A 17,389-nucleotide genomic window follows, 5' to 3' on the forward strand; every position below is an offset into this window, starting at 1 on the left:
ACTTGTCAGAGTAGTTTGAATACATCATGCTTTTTACTTTTACTTGAGTATTTATGTTAAGAATAAAGAGTACTTTTTCTCAGTTACAATGATCTGCATGCTGCTCGCTACTTTTATTTATCAAGTATTGCTTGCACAATCTATTTGTTTAATTCAAAGATTGCTTGAGGTATGTTCTCGTACTTATAATACGATACAGCTCGCAAGCAGGCAACAAAACGTTATGTAGCCTAGCAAGCTAGTGCTAGCACTAACGATTATAGCGGTGTTCCGTCGAATCATGCTCTAAAGCTTCGGTGTATGTGTGAAATAATTTAATGACAATAAAGTAATTTAATGACAGTAAGTTAGCAGTTATTATTTCTGTCATGTTGTAATGTTGACCTGACTGATTAGAATACATGATCTGACTAGACCAGTGATTTCCAACCTTAATGGAGCCAAGGAACAGATTTTACAATTGAAAAATCTCACGGCACACCAACAGACAAAAATGTCACAAAGAGCGGATACATGACTTACTGTATGTACTTCCTGACATCTAATAAACAATGATTTGTTTTTTCTGTCACTATCCCTCACTGGCATAAATAGATGAACAAAGATACGTTAATTATTGTAAATATAATTTTTCAAGCAATTAAGTAAATGAGAAAGTCATTTAAATAGACACATCGCTCTATCTTGTGATCGGTTTTTTAAACTCGATGATCGTGTGATAGGTAGAGTCACGTTCCCTGTAATTCCTTCTGTTTTATTTGTAAGTAAGACCAAGGACGACCAAGGTGCCTCGTGCGAAATGTGAAAAAGGTACAATCAGTACATGTTCTCAGTATTCTGCCTCGTCGAGTTTTGGAATGAATCCTCATACTTTTAGCAATACACATAAACCAAAAACGTCATAATAATAATATACACATTTTCTGGAGAACTCATTCTGAAATAATAAAACATTAGAATTTTGAAAAACCTCAAAGGAATTTGGAACATGTATTTAAATTGTGTACAGATAAAGTGATACCATATAACGCATAAGTATCCACTCATTACATATTGTTATATTTCCATAATAACTGGTGAAGTGCAGCCAGGCATTAGGTCTGGGTTGCAGGCCCTGCACATGCCCCCTTTTCAATATTTCTTATTTATGTCTTTGTCTGCCTTGTGTTTTTCTCAACACAAACGCCCAATGGGGTGAGGAAATGAATGGTGGGTGTATTTTTAGAAGCAGGGAAGGAGGGCACACCAAAAGTAAGCAAGGGAGAGGAGGGGGAGAGAGTGTCGGGGAGGGAAAACAGGGGGAGGGGTGTGTGTCGAAGATAAATCTGCATTCTGCCTCTGGTCAGAGACGGCAGCAGCAGCCGAGTGCGCTCAAGGAGAAGCATCACCGGCCAACATCTCATCTGATCAGCAAACGGTCGGCTATAGAGAGAAGGCCCCACATTGACATTTGAGGTTGCCGCTGCACAAAAGAAAATCAATTTGCCAAGAGCGCCTGCAAACAGGTGAGTGCCAAAACAACTGCAAGAAATCACTTACATAATCATTGTTACTTGTAATGCATGAAGAGAAAATACATAGGGTGCATAGTTTACCGTTGGAAAGAGAGCTGCAGCCTGGTCCCAGTTTTAGTCATGTTTAACTGTAGGTGTGTTCCAAATTTAGCACTGCTACACCTTGGAGGAGACTGGGAGAGGCTGGCATTTTGGTTTGGCTTGCTCTATTTTTAGGATGGAGGTGGAGACTCAAATATAACGTGGGTTACACTGCGTTCAGACGGGAATGCATAGACTCGAAATATTCAGATATATTTACACTTCTTGCCATTGTTTGTATTTTTATTTGTTTACATGGCATTTTAAATCGGTACAAGAACTAGATTAACAAGTCTTTTCATATGAAGCAATGTTTTGCAACCTTTATTGAGCCAAGGCAGATATTTTAATATCGAAAAATCTTACAGCACATCACAAATATCCCAAAAAATCCAAATAAAATGTTTCAAATATTACGGTGTAGTGAACTAATGACAATTTGTCTCAGTTTACTCACAAATGTACTCAGTGTCAAATTTAGGCACATTCAGTTGAACACAAAGCTATTATTCTGTTGTATGAATTGCAATACACGAAATAATTGTCTTCTGCCATCAACTGCAAGAACATTTATTTTTATTTGTCGTCGTCTTACTTAACTACAGCATATGGAAGGAGCAAGATTATTAGATTGGTCCTAAGGTCAGACCACAATATTAGTGAGCTTTAGTGAAGTGATTTCACAACAAATAGATCCCAGCTGATGTTTATGTTCTGTACCCTAGCTGCAGTGAATCTGTTTTGGCAATAAACATTGCAACCCCCCCCCCCGCGCCCATTCCCCACAGCTATGCGGCCACGATCAAAACTGCTCTCCAAGGAAGGACTGCTGCTGCCCACAATCAGCGAGGGCACTGAGGAGACACTGAAAGATTTGAACGAGGCCAACACGCAACATGTCGCTGACCACGTCTCTTCGGACGACTACCTCCTCTCCATCTGCCACCTGGCGCACCCCACATTCCCCACCGACGACGTTTCGCCAAGCACACACCAGTTGGACGGTGTGCACCAGAGGATGCGGGCATCACACCTCACCCACAGACCAAAAAAACACGAGAGGGGCGTGCAGCAGGTAGAGCGCATTGATGTATTAGGCTGCTCAGACCCCCTGGAGTATCTTTATGGACATCGCGACAACCGTTCGACCAGTCAGTCAAGATCCGGGGCACACCCACAAGGAGTGCAACATGAGAGTGAGTGGAAGACGCCAGCTCACTCGAGAGCTCACAGCACCCCCCACGCTGCAGGTGCTGGTCTCCCACAGCGACGCAAGAGCAGCGGCCCTGACTTACACACCGACGTTCCGAGCGTCTCCGCAAAACACTGCAGACCCACACTGGTGGGCGAGTTGGGCAGTGTGGCAGACAGCAAAGCACATGAAGAGGTGGGGAACCCAAACAAGAAGCAGTCTATGGTCTCGCAGTGGATCTCTGACTGCAGGTCAGCTTGGAGGGAGGGACGAATGCGAGCCTGCATGCTCCCCGCCATCACTGAGATATAGAAACTTCAAATACAAGAAACAAACTCTTTTAAGCCATGTTTCCACCAAGCGGTGCACAGTTCACCTCAGAATGAGTGTCCGCCAGGCGTTAGACAGTTAGATGTTGATAGCTGTGTCAACACATGTACAAGTGAGTCTCAAGTGTTATCCTTAAAGTTTCAAGAAAGTCTTAAGCTAATCAAGCAATTCAAGTCGAGTCCCCACTAAATTTCAATCAAGTCAAGTCATGACTTGGGAGAGGCAGGTCATACAGTAAGACAACTTGCTCAGTCACAACATACTGTATATTTGCACAAGACACTTTGTGCTCAGTGTGTGTCCTTGCGCTCTCTAGTTAGCTGTATGAACACATTCACAATCACATTTTTAATGTTTCCTAAACCAGTCTCCGTATTGTCTGTTGCTGTATTTTCGTCTCAATTAAAAGCAAAACCGACATGAAGCTTAGTTAATGTTTGACCAGCATCTGTTAGCTACACTGTGACGTTAACATGGCTGACCTGTCTTAGTGGGTTTTATCATAACGGATGAAGTTAGATGTACTAACTTTCACAATTACATTTTCTTTTTTTTGTTTATTTTTTGAATAAAGTTTAGCCAAGCAAGTCCTAAAATTACTAAGCTTACATGGGTCTTCTCCGAGGACTGTACTTTCTTCCCACATTCCAAAAACATGCATGTTAGGTTCATTTAAGACTAGATACGTGCCCTGTGATCGGCTGGCGGTCCGTCCAAGTTGTACCCAGTCATCACAAGGACGTGCACTCTAGAAATGGATCGATGAAATATAATGGAACTGAACTGTGCTGCTTGGTAGAAACAGGATGTGATGCTGGCATTAAGAAACGTCTACGCGTGTTTCAGATATGTATCTACATGGTAAAACGACTTTGTCATGATTATTTATATTTAACCAATGAATGGCATTATTTAATATACAAATGTTGTCCCGTTGATCACAGAAAAAAAAAAAGTCAGCAAAATCATTTTATACTTTCCACTACCTGTGACGTGTTAATTCATAAATAAAAGATTTTTAATACTCTCATTTTAACTGGATCATGTGTTTTCTCTGTGCTCTGGTTTGTTATTTCTTTCATGTGTAAACCTTTGGAAAATGAACTCTAGTGACAGGCCGTGTCAGTGCCAAGCGCTGTCGTTTCTATGGCAACTAGTGTGGGTTCCAGCTCTGGTAAACACGTGTGAAGAAACAGAAGCGATGGAGAGGTGGAGACAAACTGTCTCCACTGAACCTACGCGTGCGTTATAAATGTTGTGACTTTGATGCACGGAGGCTGTGTTGCAAGTGAAAATGCAAAGATGAGCTGAATAATTGTCGTCCAGGAAAGGAAATGTTTCGTAGTAAATCAATCCAACATGATCCTTCTATGTAAGTACTTCATTAGATTTGTTTTTATTCAAGCAGGCTGGGATGGAAATCACAAATGCATTCTGGGATGTTATGATAGTATTAAACACTTGAGGTCAGGCTCTCATCAAGGTCAGGGAGACCTGGAGCCTATCCCAGCTGACTTGGGGCGACCAGTGGGATGCACCCGAGACTGGTCGCCAGTCAATCACAGAGTACATAAAAACCAAAAATAAATAAATAAATAACAAAATTCACACCTAGGGGAAATTTAGAGTCTTCATTCAACCTAAAAAGCATGTTTTAGGGCATGTAGGAGGATACCCGAAGAAAACCCTAGCAAGCACATGCCGAACCTGCAAACTTCATACACGTTCCAACAAAAATTAGAGCTCAGATCCTTTGGCTGGAAGGCAGATGTGCTAACAGCTATTGTACTGCTCTGGCAAACCATTTTGTCTTGTAATACAAATACTTCAACCCCTTACAATATTTTTTTTCAAAATTGTGTTGCTGAAAATATTAAAAGCTGTTGTCATGAAAAGTAAAACACTATGTCTTGATCTGTGAGCCAGAAAATTAAACCTTTTATCTGGATTGGATTCATCCACTAATGAAAATGTTTCAAGTTATTATTAGCGATAATTGACTTCAGTGGACAGCAGTTACACAAATTTCTAGATGAAAGTCAATATAATATAGCTCAACTTAACTGTTGGATTTATCTTACCCAACATTATAAAAAATAGACACAAAAGGAATGAAGACGCTGGTTTCTTTTTCTCATGAGGAGGGCGTATGGGAGATTGTTCAGATCACAGCCTCTCAACACGCTCTAAACAATCCCCCCCCTCGCTCCTGCATTTATTTGAAATAGGAGGGATTTACAAATCATAATGTTCTAAGCAATAAGACACAACACAAAATATTTGATAATAAGAGGGTTTTTCCCAGACATAGTATTCTAAACAATAAGACACGACACATAATATTTGATAATAAGAGGGTTTTTCCCAGACATAGTATTCTAAGCAATAAGACACAACACAAAATATTGGACCAACACTTGTCCCGACCCGACCACATCCGATCACGTCCTTGGTCCAGGCACCCTTCCATCGGATGATGCTGAGTCATCTTTTCGAAGGCGAGACATCTAAAATCGTCCATAATACTAATGCAAGCTAAGCAAATAAATGATAACTTCTAGAATATATTTAACATTAACCTAGTTGCCCCTCTTTAAATGATGTTAAATATGATTTCGTGGCAAATTGTAGCATTAAATATACACTATAATATTTCGTGGGCATGACTATTTTGCCAGATAGCGTCGCTAAGACGGCAGCATTGAATTGGAAATTACCACCACACGACATCTGAACGATTGAAGCTGGAGTGCCAGCCATCGTCGTTCAGCTCCATTCACTCCGCTGATCGGCTCAGTGCCGCATTCACTAGCCCAAGGTGCGTTGGAAATCCAACGACTGTATCACTGTCTCAATACATTTTACCATCGAATGTATTCCAATCTGGGAGTTTTTAATTCTGCTATCGCTGTCATCATGTTTGATCGGAGCGCAGCATTATCTATTCTTAGCTCCTTGACCTGTTGCTGTGTAAATTCCAAGCTGTCTTTGAGCTCGGTGATCTCTCGGCGAAGCAAGTTGGGTGTAATTGACAATTTCTTGTCGACTGAGAGGAGGACACTGGCCTCTGTCTCTGGTGAACCATGTAGATCTGTCGAAGTAGACTAATCTGTCTTCTTCCTCTTACGCGATTGCTCACCGCGGGAATTGGGATTCTTCAGGACAGACAGGTTTGCGTCGACATAGCTGTCGGTGAGAATCTCAAATGGCTCTCTGCTAGTTATCACTGTTAGTGAAGCTGGTGAAGGAGCAGAGAAAAAAACCAAAAACAAAGCAAAAAACCACCGCTGAAAAAAGAAAAAGACTTGTCTTGTAGTAGCTGCCTTTTCCCGGTCTATGCAAGAGACGCGACCATGTTTTCATCTCCGGATATCACGCAGTCTCTTGTCAAAGCGTGCTCTCCTACCAATTTTTATTTTATTTTTTCGGGGATTTATCCGTGACTGGGGGATTTACTATCGAATGTGAAAAACAATACTAACTTTTAAAAATAACAACCTAATTTTGTGGTTGTAATGACCCAGAATTCAGGTTATGACACTTTATTTATAGAGATCTCGAGCAAAATCAACATCATGCCATGGTCTGTGTTTTGGTTTGGGTTGTGTTTAGTTTTGTTCCATGTTTTCCTGTGTTCCATGTTTGTCGTGTGCTCATTAGGTTGTTGTGTCCACCTGTTCTCGTCTACTTTGTGTCGACCAATCAGCTCTCTCCAGCCACTCGTGTCTTGTCCAGGTGTTCCTCGTTGTCTCGTCAATTTGTTTGTATTTAGTTCCCTGGTTTCTTTCAGTTCTTGTCGGTTCGTTGTCGTCGTCACATGTCTTTGCCATGTCATAGTCGCCAGTTGTCTTTATCATTGTGGTATGTCATTGTCAGGTGTCATTTTCCCTTTCTATTCCACGTCTTCCTCACAGGTCATAGTTTGTTTCCAGTTTTAGATATTTGAGTGTTTCTTTGTTACTTTGATTTGATTATCTGTTGTGGGACTTCGTTCAGTTTTCCCTTTTTGAAGATTAAATATTATTATTTTGAGACTCCCGCACTCCTGCCTTGCCTCCCTGCTTCCCTGCAATTGGGTCCACCATGTTCTTGCCTTGCGTTACTCTCCTTCGCCCTAACCACGTACGTGACACATTGAAATACAATGAATAACAATTAATGAACATCAATAACAGCAAAATCAGCATCCGATTCCTCCTCTGGCAGCCTGCAGAAGGTGGAAAATAAACTAGTGAGTACATGATCTCTTCGATATCTCACACCATTATCTAAGTGTTATCATTTGAACCATGCGTCAAACTCACAGCCGGTGCTATTGTTTGGTGTTGACACACGGTCCGGTAAAAACAGAACAAAGTGTGAAAAAACACTGGAAATTAAAGGCCAACCATTTACATAAAGAATTATAACAAAACATCGCTGGGTACTAAATCATATAGAGACAGATTTATATTCTGTAGTACTAGTCCGTGAAAATCGCATCCAGCTGGTCGAGTTACCTTATGCACGGTACACACACAGAGACAATCGGCCTGTTTTGTGCCAATTTTACCCCTTTCTTTATGAGTGTGGTGTACTGTGTTGATATTCTCGGCGCACAACACGACCAAAACTGTTAAATGCCAGATTTTGTTATCTTTACGTGTGGCGTTTTTCATAGATAATCTTTTTTTATTTGAAAAGTCTTTGTGTGTACCCGGCCTGCAATGTCTACACTCAGGTCCTCTCCTGAAAGTCCAGTCTCTCTTACTCTCCTCTCCTTAACCTTGGTCAGAATACGTCATGGGGTCAAAGAGAGATGAAAAGGTATGTCCTTTTGACATAGGAAAGGACAGCACTGTTTCACATTAATTCGGTTCCACTTTTCCTAACTGACGTCATCGCGCAATGGCGAGTATTCCTGACGTAAGGTTGTAGCTTGCAGACTTTACCTGTCAAATATTTGCACACCCGTGACCTTGGTGAGGACAAGCAGCACAGAAAATGGATGGATGGATATTTGCTTAAACGTAAAATGAAAGACGTATCTTTTACAACAATTCACAGTCTACCCATGTAAAGTGTTCCTACAACGATTAAAAAAATATATAGATACTCAAATGAAGTCAAACCATATATTAGGATCATTAGACACTGTGCAAGCCATTAAAACCTTGGATCTGTGTGTATTTTTGTAATGGGATAATCACATTGCTATTTTTCACTAAGTTTGCATGTTTGTTCATATATACTGTTATGTATTAGTTTTTGTATTAAAATAAAAGTTTCATTTTTTTTATCTTCAAAGTCTCTAGTGTGAAACTCTCGAGTGTCTCTGTGTAGTCTGTAAACTTCGTTGGTGGTCTGTTGCTTTCAATATTGAAATATTTTAATATAAGATATCTTATTTCCTTTGGGAAAGGTTGATCAGGAGTAACCTTTGCTACGGGTGGCTTCATGGTTTTATCGAGGCACCTTTCCTAAGTATTTTTAGAATTCAAACGACCTATCCTCCAAGTACTTCCGGAACATCTCGCTCTGATGGGATAGGAATGCAAGGTTCCTTAGCAAAAACGAGAATCCGAAGAGGCTCATAGTTTCAGATTTAGGTTTTGCCCCCAAAGACTATGTTTATACTTGTTAGTGGTGTTACCGACAAAACAATAGCTGTAAAAGAGTAGGAAAACAAGTTAAAGTAGAGCTGAGAGAAGATGGAAAATCAATCAGAACAATTTCATAGACAATAGTCATTGCCAATTCAACTACAGCGCATTTGGAATGTACTAAAGACGAAAGAGACCACTGACCTGCTAAACATCATAAGGAAAGAAAAACAACAGAAGTATAAGGGCAGAAACTGAGCGATGTAAAGAAAGACCCCAAAACAAATGTGAGCAATGTCAGAAACAACCTCTAGAGGGCAGGAGTGAAGAGCAACCACAGAACACTTGGAAGAACAAAATCCAAACTAAACCCGTGCTACATCAGAAGATGCAAAGTGCTCATTAGTAAGAATCGGAAGGCTAGGTTGGAATTTTACAAAAATGACGGGCCTCAAACGTTCTGGGACAGAGTTTCATTGACTTATTGAGATGATGAAAATCAAAAGACTGGCAAAAGAATCTGCTCATCATACTGCACATGCAAGCTTATCTGTGAAACACAATGAAGGTAATGCCATTCCTCCGGCTTGCAAGGGTTCATTATTCTTCTTTGATGCAACAAATGATGGCAGCAGCAAAATGAACCGTCAACATAAACATTTTAAATTCAAATTTAAAGAAAGATACAATCAAACAGATTGGAATATGCTACATCGTGTAGCAAAGCACGCTGCCCAAAAAACAAAGGAGTTCATTCGAGCCAAGAACTTATGGGGTGCTGTTTGTAAAGTGACTCGCTCTGAAAAAACAGCAACATTGGAGGTGGAGGTGGACAGCCAAAGCTCTCACGGGTCTGAAATCCTCCAGCTGTTCTTAAAAGTCACAGCTAAACACTAAAAGTTTCTCCAAATGTGTTTATTTCATGTAGTTATTGTAACTATAATCTGTGTCTAAGAGTCTTAGCTTTAAGATTTATATATATATATATACTGTATAAAAATGTTATGTATACTATATATAGATTTTGTGCCCTGCGACTGACTGGCGACCAGTTCAGGCTGTAGTCCAGTTTTCGCCCGAAGTCAGCTGGGATAGGCTCCAGCGCCCCATGGCCCTAACCAGGAGAAGCAGTGTTGAAAATGGATGGATGGATATTAATTTAACATTGCGATGTAACATTTAGATATAGATTAAACATTTGTGTATATATTTAACATTTAGATACATTTTTAACATTTAGATTTAACATTTAACATTTAGAAATGTACTTCACATTTAGAAATATATTGAACATTTGGATTTTCTCATCACATTTTTTTCTCTGTCCTCTCTTTTTTGTTCTGTATGACTGCAATTTTTAATAAATATCAATTGTAACACCACAGGCAGTATATAAAACTCCCCTGTTGCACCGAAAACCTGCTCCAGCATAAAGAGGTAAACAAATCCTCCATTTTGAATGACCAAGTCGCCGAGCAGGACAGGTTTTAAATAAATAAATACATTTTATCCATTTTGGTCTATTTGAAGTCTGTTTCAGGACTTTTGCTGACCTAAAAATTTAAGATGTATATCAGATCCTCAAATAGCTTCCAGGAAATCAGAACTCAACTGTTGTTCTGTTGTCTTTCGAGTTGAATTGTCATAGTAACACACATTTACGCATGGTATGGCACAAACCTTGATATGAAATTTGATACCCAAGGTCCCAGATTTTTCTTATGTCAAACCAAAATGGTTTTAATCTCTAGTGAAAATAAAGAAAATGTTGCAATACTTTTGGAGGGAATGTGGTCTGTAATAGAAAAATTGAAATTTTAGTCCCACATGATATATGGTGTCGAGATTCAGGGGCCACCAAGACGTCCGCACCTGAGACCCTGAAACGTGTTGGTGCCATGGTAACAAATCATAGCAAAGCATGTGTAGACAATTACAATATAAAATGTCTTGCTTCTATCGTAAGTATGCTGTTTATTTGCTTAGTTGAATAAGGAGAGTGTGACAGTGAAGCCACATTAACTGTTTCCGCACATTAAAGGAAAACCTCATTTCAATTTACACCAAAACCAAAGCATTTCTGTGAACTGACAGATCACTTTTCAAGACAAATGAGAAGTGCAACCGCACAAAGCTGGTCTGCAGAGGAAGATTCTGCTGACGCCATTAGTTCCTATGGTTTCATTTCTAGCGGGGGGGCGTCCCAATTTTTGGTATTATGCTTCTCAAGAATTCCAAACAACCCCTCTGTGTGAGAAAGTGGAAATATCAATGTCATTTTTAACATTCCCCTCACCTACCCACGCGACAAAGAGTTTTCCAATAACTGTAATTGTCAAACAACTCCCACCCAGTATGTGAGCAGAAGTCGAGCTGTGTTGGTTTCTGTGCTACAATGGAGCTGACGTCTCGAACAAAAGTTCAAGCCTGGAATATTCATAAACATGAAATATTCAGTCAAAATGACTGCAGTCTGGATGTCAGAAAAGCAGTTCTTCCGAGGGGACAACAGTCTCCTTCTGCACATGGGAGAGTTTCAAAAAATACACCCAATAAAATTCATCTGAAGAGCTTTTCTACTCAATTTCAAAGCTGTAGAAAAAACATATGTTTTATAATTGCATGCACATTGTGATTTTGATCAGGCAGAATTATATTCCTGATTTTAAACTAACATTTATATGAGAAAATTATACAAAATAAAAATCAATCATCCTCCCACTTGGACGCAATGCAAACGGACTTGAATTTGAAAAGTGAATATAAATTATTGTATCCCCTCCTTTATCTGGATCCTCACCAATATTTGATGCACTCCTCCTCAACTCGTGTCACCTCTCCACAAAGTGCCAATGAAACCAATTTGAAATGTAGTCTGCTAATTCCCTAACAATCCATCAAATGGTGATCAAAACAATACATCTCACCCTTGTGCGTTAATGCTTGCCAGATGTAATGGTAATATTAATCATTTGTTGTCTTTGAAGTGTGCAGCGATCACGTTTTAATGCCTTTTCATCCATCACTTTCTTCTCCGCTGCTTCCCCTGAGTAAAAAGGGAAGGAGAACGAGACTAAGTGGATGACAAAACAAAAGTAGTACTGAGGGGGATTTCCCGTTTATCCAGAAGAGTCAGAAAACGGACATCAAAGTGAAACTGTTGATGTTACTTGATGCCACGCTTTTTTTTTTTTTTTTTTTTTTTTTTTAAACAAGGCAAATCTTCTCATGTCTTTGTCCTCCCTTTGTCGTGCAACAAAAGCTTGGGCACCATGATGCTGATGCACACCTTCTGCATCTCTGGCTCTTACAAGAAGATGGTCAGCACTGACTCCCTGTGATCAAGCTCCTCTGCTCTTATTCGCCAGTGGTGGATCATCAGGTCCAGCGAGGCATGTTCAACCTATATGTAATTGAATACACTACAAAGACAAGATATTTAATGTTCAAACCGATAAACTTTATTGTTTTTAGCAAATAATCATTGAATTTTATGGCTGCAACACGTTCCAAAAAAGATGGGATAGGGTCATGTTTACCACTGTGTTACATCACCTTTTAACAACATTCAATAAACGTTTGGGAACTGAGGACACTAATTGGTGAAGCTTTGTAGGTGGAATTCTTTCCCATTTTTGCTTGATGTACAGCTTCAGCTGTTCAACAGTCCGGGGTCTCCGTTGTCGTATGTTACGCTTCATAATGAACCACACATTTTCAATGGGAGACGGGTCTGGACTGCAGGCAGGCCAGTCAAGTACCCGTGCTCTTTTACTACGAAGCCACGCTGTTGTAACACGTGCAGAATGTGCTTTGGCATTGTCTTGCTGAAATAAGCAGGGGCGTCCATGAAAAAGACGTTGCTTGGATGGCAGCATTTGTTTCTCCAAAACCTGTATGTACCTTTCAGCATTAATGGTGCCTTCACAGATGTGTAATTTACCCATGCCATTGGCACTAACACAGCCCCATACCATCACAGAGACTGGCTTTTGAACTTTGCATCCATAACAGTCTGGATGGTTCTTTTCCTCTTTGGCCCGGAGGACACGACGTCCACAATTTCCCAAAACAATTTGAAATGTGGGCTCGTCGGACCACAGAACACTTTTCTACTTTGCATCAGTCCATCTTAGATGAGCTCAGGCCCAGAGAAACTGGCCGCGTTTCTGGGTGTTGTTGATAAATGGCTTTTGCTTTGCATACTAGAGTTTCAAGTTGCACTTATGGATGTCGCGCCGAACTGTATTTACTGACATTGGTTTTCTGAAGTGTTCCTGAGCCCATGTGGTGATATCCTTTACACATTGTTGTCGGTTTTTTATGCAGTGCCGCCTGAGGGATCAAAGGTCACAGGCATTCAATGTTGGTTTTCGGCCTTGCCGCTTACATGCAGTGATTTCTCCAGATTCTCTGAACCTTTTGATGATATTATGGACCGTAGATGATGAAATCCCTAAATTCCTTGCAATTGTACGTTGAGGAACATTGTCCTTAAACTGTTCGACTATTTTCTCACGCACTTGTTCACAAAGAGGTGAACCTCGCCCCATCTTTGCTTGTGAATGACTGAGCAATTCAGGGAAGCTCCTTTTATACCCAATCTTGGCACCCACCTGTTCTCAATTAGCCTGTTCACCTGTGGGATGTTCCAAACAGGTGATTGATGAGCATTCCTCAACTTTCTCCGTTTTTTTTGCCACCTGTCCCAACTTTTTTATAACGTGTTGCAGCCATCCATCCATCCATCCATCCATTTTCTGAGCCGCTTATCCTCACAAGGGTCGCGGGAGTGCTGGAGCCTATCCCAGCTATGATCGGGCAAGGGGCGGGGTACACCCTGAACTGGTTGCCAGCCAATCGCAGGTCACAGATAAACAAACAACCATTAGCACTCACGTTCACACCTACGGGCAATTTAGATTCTTCAATTAACCTACCATGCATGTTTTTGGGATGTGGGAGGAAACCGGAGTGCCCAGAGAAAACCCACGCAGGCATGGGGAGAACATGCAAACTGCACACAGGCGTGGCTGGGAATCGAACCCCGGTCCTCAAAACTGTGAGGCAGACGCTCTAATCAGTCGTTCACCGTGCCGCCTCGTGTTGCCGCCATAAAATTCTAAGTTTATGATTATTTGCTAAAAACAATAAAGTTTTTCAGTTTGAACATTAAATATATTGTATTCAATTAAATATAGGTTGAACATGATTTTCAAATCATTGTATTCTGTTTTTATTTATGTTTAACACAACGTCCCAACTTCATTGGAATTGGGGTTGTAACTTAAACTACAGTACATCAGCAAAGGGACTGTTTCTTAAACCATCCATCCATCCATTTTCGACACCACTTCCAGATCCTGGCCGGCACTTTTGAATTGTTTGTGCCAGTAGGAGACTTGAGGATGCACCATCAGATCTTCTTGACAGCAGTGTGGTACACAAACGCCTGAAAGAGAAGCGAATGAGCCATGTGAACAATGTTACAGCAGAATAGCAGAGAAACACTATGACATCATCTGCAATATAATTGACATTGAGTCACGAGTGTGGCAAAAACTATGAGAACCTGTTAGCATGACTCTTTTAAAAAATATGATTCAAATAGTATTAAAATAAGCAGCACTGTTCAAATGTCCTCAGCCCCGATGACCAAAATCAGTATTATTCTTTTAAAAATAAAGGCACAAAAAACTATTTTACAAACCTAAACTCCATTTGCACTAAGCTTTTGTCACATTCATATTTCCACACCATGGTGGAAGCATTCCTTCGCAAGACTGCATTGCAAAGTTAACAAATGTCTCAGCACTTTTCAGACAAAATGTAAAATTGAGTGCAAATTTTCAAATACATGCTTAAACCCTAAAATGAATGAAATCCAAATATTACTCTTAATGCATTTATGTTGATCTTTACTGCATACTGTGAAGTGGAGCCCTATATATTCTCAGATTTTTGGGGGGGACCTATCCTCTGTTATTCGTGGAAAAACTTGTCTACTCACAATTTCCTGTGACAAAGCAAAAAAGTCAAAATATTTTTGCGTGTGTGTGTGGTGAAAAAATGTCTCCAGTATGTATACTTAATGTATTTTAGCATCTCTTTAATGGAGACAATGAATAGTCACTCTCGGCCATAAAGGTGTCAACAGCAAACAAGTTGGCCATGCAACCAAACTTCCTTGGTGGAAAGTGGAGGGTGGTCGTTCTGCCAACACACACTCTCACATCCCCCACTTCTAACCTAACTCATCTCCACCACTTCCACTGAGTTGGCGGCTGTTTGTATGTATTTATATATATATATATATATATATATATATATATATATATATATATATATATAGGATATATGTTCCTCTGCCGCCGAAACAACTTGACTCATCCTTAAATATATATACAATTCATCCTGCTCATCTAAAAATAGATACCGGTACACATATATGTATTCCAATATAATGTTTATTTTTGATTTTCATTATTAAATTTTTATGTAGCCGGCACAGTGACCGACTGGTTAGGACATCTGCCTCACAGTTCTGAGGACCCGGGTTTAAATCCAGCCATCCCTGTGTGGAGTTTGCATGTTCTCCACGTGCCTGCGTGGGTTTTCTCCGGGCACTCCGGTTTCCTCCCACATCCCAAAAACATGCAGGGTAGGTTGATTGAAGACTCTAAATTGCCCGTAGGTGTGAATGTGAGTGCGCATGTTTGTTTGTTAATATGTGCCCTGCGATTGGCTGGCAACCAGTTCAGGGTGTACCCCGTCTCCTGCCCCATGATAGCTGGGATAGGCTCCAGCACGCCCGCGACCCTTGTGAGGAGAAGTGGCTCAGAAAATGGATGGATGGATGGATGGAAATGGGGGGAATTCAAGCTACCATGGTAGCTAGGGAAGTTCGTGTGGGGGGAACACCCCTAATGTTTGAAGATGTTTGTCAGCAGTGTTTTGGGGATCATAGTTTTGGGTATATTTACGATTCAAACTATTAATATAGGCAATTATAATCACTTTAAGAGGAGCATCAATCGCGGAAAGTTATTCGCAGTGGGGTTCAGTCCCTATCCTGAATAGTGGGGGTCCACTGTAAATCGAAATGACTGCTGAGAGAGAAAAAAACAACATTAAAACAACATCACAACAGCCGTGTTGGCCTTTATCAGATTAGATAGATAGATAGATAGATAGATAGATAGATAGATAGATAGATAGATAGATAGATAGATAGATAGATAGATAGATAGATAGATAGATAGATAGATAGATAGATAGATAGATAGATAGATAGATAGATAGATAGATAGATAGATAGATAGATAGATAGATAGATAGATAGATAGATAGATAGATAGATAGATAGATAGATAGATAGATAGATAGATAGATAGATAGATAGATAGATAGATAGATAGATAGATAGATAGATAGATAGATAGATAGATAGATAGATAGATAGATAGATAGATAGATAGATAGATAGATAGATAGATAGATAGATAGATAGATAGATAGATAGATAGATAGATAGATAGATAGATAGATAGATAGATAGATAGATAGATAGATAGATAGATAGATAGATAGATAGATAGATAGATAGATAGATAGATAGATAGATAGATAGATAGATGTGGGTGGAAGTATTCTTTTGTCCCTTGTGGTTTGGAAGTTTCACTTTCCATACCCAAAATCCCCCTTGAACACAGGAAGGCTGTGGTGTGTGCAAGTATATAAGGAGGCTCACAGTAGCAGTGTTTTATCCTCATCATCATCTTTTTCCTCGCATATCCTTGACCCAGCAGAGGACCAGCTATGTGCGGCACTATCAAAGTTATTTTTCTCTTGACTGTCACCATTTACGTCTGTGCAGCTCAACGTAAGTTCCAACGCTTATTTTTTTCTTGGTCGTTATTTCAAATTGTCGCACTTGTACAATCTATTGGTGGTTTTATGAGAACACTTGTGAAGCAAGACAGATAGGGGTAGGGCATGATCAGCTTTGGTTTCTTCCTACACCTTTTTTCAAACAGTGATGTGTATATTTGTCATTGCTGTCTTTTTATTCATTGTTTCGTTTAATCATGTTTAAATAAAAATTCAATCATTCCAGCAGTTTAAGTAAAAGCATAATGAATGGCTAAAATGCTTTTCTTGTCTCCCCCTTCTAGTTAATAAATCACAGAGTTGTCTGTGTCAAGATGACAATAAGTCATTTGCCTCAAGGTTTGGAATAAAAGATGTCACAATATACCCGGCTACCACCTTCTGCAACAAAGTGGAAATAATGTAAGATATCATCAGAGTTTGGAATGGGGTATTATGTGCAACTGTTTTAGAATGACTTTGTTTTAAATGCAAAATACTGTATACAGTATATTTAAAAATGATGAGAAAAGGATCCAAGATGGCATGCAGTCATAGTATTACAAACAGATGCACTTTGTTGAAAATGTTGGTTTCTCACATGAACTGTACATTTTCAGTGTCAGCACAAAAAATGGCTCCTATTTCTGCTTGAAGCCTAAAGCCGTGAACCGTGTCCTCGCAAACCTCCTGTGAGTACTCCAAGGAATCATCGCAGCAAAGTTAGACATAAAAAGTGACTACTTTCTTCCATTTGTTGAAATGTCAATTTCTGTCCTTTGTGTCATGTGTTCAGGAGGAATAAGGCAACCTCCAGCTTA

General features: G+C 39.9%; 1 protein-coding gene across 1 annotated transcript; it reads left to right on the plus strand.

The window, feature by feature from the left end:
- The first annotated feature begins 489 nt into the window (after positions 1–489).
- On the plus strand, positions 490–4,147 carry si:dkeyp-72g9.4 (uncharacterized). The gene is made up of 2 exons (XM_061787318.1): positions 490–1,505; positions 2,384–4,147. The coding sequence occupies exon 2, from the start codon at positions 2,386–2,388 to the stop codon at positions 3,097–3,099; it is 714 nt and encodes a 237-aa protein (XP_061643302.1). The 5' UTR covers positions 490–1,505; positions 2,384–2,385; the 3' UTR covers positions 3,100–4,147.
- The last annotated feature ends 13,242 nt before the right edge of the window (positions 4,148–17,389 follow it).

This window comes from Phyllopteryx taeniolatus, chromosome 10, assembly GCF_024500385.1.
Source record: "Phyllopteryx taeniolatus isolate TA_2022b chromosome 10, UOR_Ptae_1.2, whole genome shotgun sequence".
Lineage (NCBI taxonomy): Eukaryota > Metazoa > Chordata > Actinopteri > Syngnathiformes > Syngnathidae > Phyllopteryx > Phyllopteryx taeniolatus.